The 5697-nt window shown below is 36.5% G+C and overlaps 1 protein-coding gene across 1 annotated transcript; it reads right to left on the reverse strand.

Moving 5' to 3' along the window:
* Positions 1-561: 561 nt before the first annotated feature.
* On the reverse strand, positions 562-5287 carry LOC127430786 (retinal homeobox protein Rx3-like). Its single transcript, XM_051680853.1, has 3 exons — positions 4823-5287; positions 4127-4350; positions 562-1811 (listed from the first exon to the last, which is right to left on the reverse strand). Exons 1-3 carry the CDS (start codon positions 5070-5072, stop codon positions 1380-1382), a joined length of 906 nt encoding a protein of 301 aa, XP_051536813.1. The 5' UTR covers positions 5073-5287; the 3' UTR covers positions 562-1379.
* Between the last annotated feature and the right edge of the window lie 410 nt (positions 5288-5697).

A 5697-nucleotide genomic window follows, 5' to 3' on the forward strand; every position in this document is an offset into this window, starting at 1 on the left:
TTAGGGGGTGGGGGTGATTTGTGCCTCTTGGCACCCCCGTGGTGTGCCGCCAGTGTCCCCCTTGATGTGGCGCCCCTATGCATTGGATACATTGCACAAATACTTTTAGTGCCTTTGTGTAGTGTTCATGGATGGGGATTATTAGGAGGCCATGATTGGTAAGGGCCAATGGGAGAATTTGGCCAGGACACTGGGGTTATACCCCTACTATTTTACGAGAAGTGCATTGGTGTTCCCAATGACCTCTGTCTTTCTACAGCACCCCCCTGCTGGCCTCACTAACACAGTGTTCCAAATTCAGCCACTAGAGGGCGGCATACTCAATATTGAGGAAGCGCTACACTGCTGTCTACTGTCATTTTACAGTCTATGGACCTTTTTTCAGCCGCCAACTGATGAAAAAAGTAAAGTAAAAAAACACAAATAAACATAAAAACCCTCTCTCCGGCTTGACCACTAATATACAGAATTGCCTTAAGCATCTTAAAAAGTTGCTCATAAATGTTGGACAACAAAAACTAGTATTTTGACTTGATGGATTTTTATAGAACAGGCTGTAAATACCTAAATATAGCCTACAATAGAAGACCAAAAGACATAGAAGATATATAATAAATCTACAAACAAACAAACAAACAAACAAACAAAAACAAACAAATAAATCAATCAACAAACATACATTTAAGTGGAAGGTTTGAGAACAAATAAGAATTATTAAAGTTCTGTTTTATAGTGCTATGACAAGCCCAGACATCAGTGTCAATGAATGACAAAGAACTACTGGAAACAGGCTGCATTTAATATTTTAATGGATTTTTGTAATTATTATTATGATTTTTTATAAAATACAAACTTAATCTGTACAATGTGAGAGAATACAACAAAAGTCATGGAAAGTGGCCTGATGTATTGTACAATAGCCTAAATAGTTTGTTTCAATGGCACTGAATGGGTTGTTTTACATAAGTGGAATTTTGAATGGGAGACAGTTGATTCAAATGAAATAAAATGCATGCATTATGAAGCAATGCAAACATGATTTCATTTACTCATCTTTAAATCCGGTACATTTTTTGTGGTCACAATAAAGAGTCTGACGGTCTATTAGAATTTACAGAGAAGATTATCAGTTCACTCTATGAAATCAACTCAGGATGAAAATAAAAGAAAAAAGACTTGTACGCAAAGCCCAATTCAATCATTTTACAAAGATTGTCAACCACAATGAACAACTCAGGGAAATTTCCTAACCACAAATAGATCTCAGGATCACTTCTTCTTGATTCCTGAATGATGGCCCCAATGTCTCTTATACAGCAGGTTATAGGACATGCACCATATTTTCCAAAGTCTTTGATTGTCTCTGCATAAGTCTCATTCTACCATGTCTTCCCTATAGACTGGATGTGTTCTTTAGCTTTCATTCTGAGTGATGCGATGCTTGTGTTTCGTGGGTCTGCCTCTTCCAGTGTGAATTTATCCATAAACCCAGAGCACTGATATGTAGGAGGGGGGCACACCGCCCCTATATGGGGCAGAGAATGGTTGAGCATAGATGAGCTGAGGAATTGTGGAGGGGTGTAGCTAGCTGGTACACCCTGCTGGGCGGTGATGAAGCCGGGTAGGGATTGCAGGGGTGAGGTGGAGGAGGAAATGGGTGCGGTGAGCCAGGGTTCCAACTGGAGACCACCTCCCAGAGACAGTGGCCCGGATCTGGGGATGGAGAGCACTGAGGACTCCTGCAGCTTGATGGAGCTCACCTCCAGTTTCTCTTGACGGCGCCACTTAGCACGACGGTTTTGGAACCACACCTAAAATGTGACAAAGGGAGAACTGAACTCACAGTGCAAATTCAGCATCTATATTTTAAAGTTACACTGTGAGAAATTATAGAAAAGTATAAAAAAGAATAAGAAAAACACTCCAACTTTCAAAATTGGTTTAAGATTAACTTCAAACAGCCCACACAATTGTCTTGCAAAAATAAATAACGTGCTGGAATTTGCATTTCCTTAATCTAATAATGATTAGATTGTGTTTATGACTAATGATTGTCTGAATTGATGTCCTCAATCTGACTGAATCTGAATTTGTTAGCAATTAGCTAAGATATTTGAGAACCAAAATAAATTAGCTGCATTAGACACTTAAAAAAAAAATAAAAAATACATGCTGGTAGATTAACGAGTGCTCTGGAGTAATCGTACACCACTAAGAACATCGTTAGGACACAGACTCATGCAGACACCTGCAGGACAATCGTGAAATTACACTTTATACATTTTAAATACCTATAGCTACACTTTATGCCCATTTAATATCAATATACATACGTTCTATTTTATTATTATTTTTAACCGACAAGGATAGTAGTTGTAGTGGTAGTAATAATAATAATAATAATAATAATAATAATAGCAATCATAAATGCAGAAAATGGTTAGTCAACATTGAATGAACAGTCAATAACTTGATGCCGTGCATGAAAATCGTCCATACAGTATATTGGCTCCTCATCCTCGTCTCCTCTTCCTGTCTGACACCTAAGGGCGCTCTTGCCTGCACCACGCTTTGTGTAATACCGCACATGTTATGTAGCATTGCTGTAACCGTTACCACTTTTGGGAGTAAAGAGCAGTCCTCCCTTTGATTGGCGAATGTCCCTAAAGCGCATCTTCCACATGTCTCCTTATTTTGAGCTCTGCAGTAACACGGTGAACCTCGTTATATTCAATAAATGCGTGTCATTAGCAGGACCATATACAGGGTCTCCGCTGTCTTCACTGATCCTGGAAGCATAATCTCGACCCACAGAGCAAATTTTGAAAACGAAATATTAAAATGCACATCTGATGAACGAAGCAGTGATTGTGTAAAAGAAATATATCGTTCTGCACAAAACGATTGCAAAACAAAATGCAGCTATGTGGTGAATTAAGTTGTGCATTTAAGAAAATATTTTTTAAAATTACAAAGGTTTTTAAAGTTATGCAACAAATATAGGCTAATGACGTTACAATGACGAGCAGCACTTTATGGTCACATTTCAGCACTTCATGTTTGTGGACAGCGTCTCTCTTAAATAGCATTTAAAGCGCGTCCTAGATAGTTCATGTTCAGTGCAGTTTTGGGAAACGCACGTAAAAAATATAGAACCTTCGTAAAATCGCTCGTAGAAAACGCTCTTAACCGTTAAGATCAATCGTTATTGGGAAACGAGGCCCTGGTCATTTCTTTGCCAAGCTTAAAATGTACTTCGATTTGATTGTTGACTGGTTTAAAATTCACTTTATATATATATATATATATATATATATATATATATATATATATATATATATATATATATATAAAAAGTGAATTTATATATATTATATTTTTATTTTATATGTATATATATATATATATATATATATATATATATATATATATATATATATATATATATATATTTCTAGAAACAAATGGTTGTAATCTAAATCAGAGGTTTTCTAAGGTAATTTAAGTGTAAGTCAGACTGGTTGGAAATTTATAGATTTATTATTTGTAAATTATTGACAGCCATAGTTTTTAAAGGAAAGGAAATCAGCATATAGTTTTGTAAAACATATGTATGTTGTGTTTTTTTAATTACATAAAACCCAATTATTTTGTTTTGGAAAATGTTTGGAAACATTTCTTTGTAATGTCATGCTCACTATTATTACATGCAATATATACATGAAAATATATAGCCGGCTTTATTTTTAAGGAAGGGGGTCCCTCGCAAGGGGTTCATTACATTTGAGGGTCTTTGGCATCAAAAAGTTTGAAAACCGTGGATTTAAATTGCAGGGCCAGACATGTCACTGATTTAGCAACAATTGTAAGATATTAAATGCACAATTGCACTTAAATAGCCTACCATGTATTTCAAAGAAAGCCTTCTTGACTTACAAAAGAAAGCCATAGAAATAATTCCGTATGTATTGCAACTAGCAAAATGAGTACACTTACTTGTGCGGACAGTTATTTATGTGTCTATGTGGAAGATCAGTACTGCACTTCTTTCGTTTTTATTCTCATAATAGTCTGCATTGTCATCATTTTAGCACGTCATGTGTAAATGCTATTTGTTAGTGCTTACCTGAACTCGGACCTCTGGCAGGTTGACCTTGAGCGCGAGCTCCTCTCTGCTGTACACGTCAGGATAATGCGACTTCTCAAACGCCCTCTCGAGCTCGTGCAGCTGAAAGGTGGTGAACGTTGTCCGGTTCCTCCGGTGCTTTTTCTTGAGATTTTCATCGTCCGATAATTTGCCATCCCCGTCCGGCAGATCTGGACTAACCATGGCACCAGACCTACAGACACCTGTAAAAGAATTGCACTAGAAAATGACATTTGTCTTGAAGTGGGTGTGTCGAGGTTTTCCTATTCTAAATAAAATGTAGGTCTTACAACAGAGTTTTCTTTAAATGTTTGTTTTTTTTTTTTTTTTTTTTTTTAATAATTATTATTATAATTTTTTTTTTTTTTTTTTTTTACAAGTTTAATTAATAGCATTAGCCTATAGGCATATATTCATATTTTAATGCGCATCAAACGTGAATCTGTTAAGCATTGCGATGTTTGTTAATGACTTTTAAAAGAAAGTTTATTTACTATGATAATTTAAAACCTTGAAAAATGACAACTTCCACCAACTTTTAGCCTACAACATTATTATTATTATTATTATTATTATTATTATTATTAATAATAATAATAATAATAATAATATTTGTATATTTAATTTACTAACTTTTTATATTTTTTAACAACTCTTTATAACCTTTGTATTCACCTGTAAAGTTTTTGGAGTTATTGGAGTCCTTTTTCGGGGACGACAAAACGCCGGTACTGGAGAGTTCAGTGTCTTTAACGGGTCTTCCTGATCCATAGGAAAACGCTGGGTGGAACATATTCTCTCCTTTAAATCCCAAAATGGACTCAATGCTGTGAATTCTGGTCTGGGATCCAGGACTGCGAACTATGCGCGCAGATGGGGAGAGACGCTCTTCCATGTCTTGAGACTGAGATCCGACAAGCCGCATCGAACTTTTTGTTTAGAAAGATGAAACGAAAAAAATAAATAAATACAAAATAAAAAAACGTAGTAAAGTATAAAAAGTCTCACTTTCAGCTAAAGAATGATTTCCTCTGATTTTCTATGTAGTAAAAATACTCCTGTTCACCTTATGCTAGAAAATATTCTATTTCCAGTATTCCAGGATTCTGTCCCAGCAGAGGGAATTGATGCAACTTTCTCCAGTTGTGGTCCCGCACACAGTGAGGTTGCAATGGCCCCCAGGGGCCTTATATGGATCCCCCTCTATCTGCACCCTACTGTTCGAGTGACATCACCTTTCGACACGTCAAGAAACGTCAGATTGGCCAGAGAGAGTGATCTAGTACTGTCCCTGAGTATTAAACTCCTCCCAGAGATCCTTGTGGGCACAATAGTGGGTTCTATTCGGGGCTTTATAAACCGCCTTACATAAATCTTAAATCATATTTTCTCTCTCCAGATGTCTTGATCACGATGGCCTATGTAGACATAAAAGAAGCTGGGCTGGGATTACCTGCATCTTTGGGGCCGAGATCATAATTACAAGATCTCCGCACACGCGCAGATTTCAAAATCGCAATCAAAAATGTAATACAGAAATGTACCATGGC

This window comes from Myxocyprinus asiaticus, chromosome 40, assembly GCF_019703515.2.
Source record: "Myxocyprinus asiaticus isolate MX2 ecotype Aquarium Trade chromosome 40, UBuf_Myxa_2, whole genome shotgun sequence".
In the NCBI taxonomy this organism is placed as follows: Eukaryota; Metazoa; Chordata; class Actinopteri; order Cypriniformes; family Catostomidae; genus Myxocyprinus; species Myxocyprinus asiaticus.

Coding starts and splice junctions, on each gene's coding strand:
- LOC127430786 (XM_051680853.1), bottom strand. CDS start 5,072: ATGCGGCTTGTCGGATCTCAGTCTCAAGACATGGAAGAGCGTCTCTCC. Junction 4,351..4,822: donor TAACTCCAAAAACTTTACAG/GTGAATACAAAG, acceptor ATTCTTTTACAG/GTGTCTGTAGGTCTGGTGCC. Junction 1,812..4,126: donor TGCCAGAGGTCCGAGTTCAG/GTAAGCACTAAC, acceptor GTCACATTTTAG/GTGTGGTTCCAAAACCGTCG.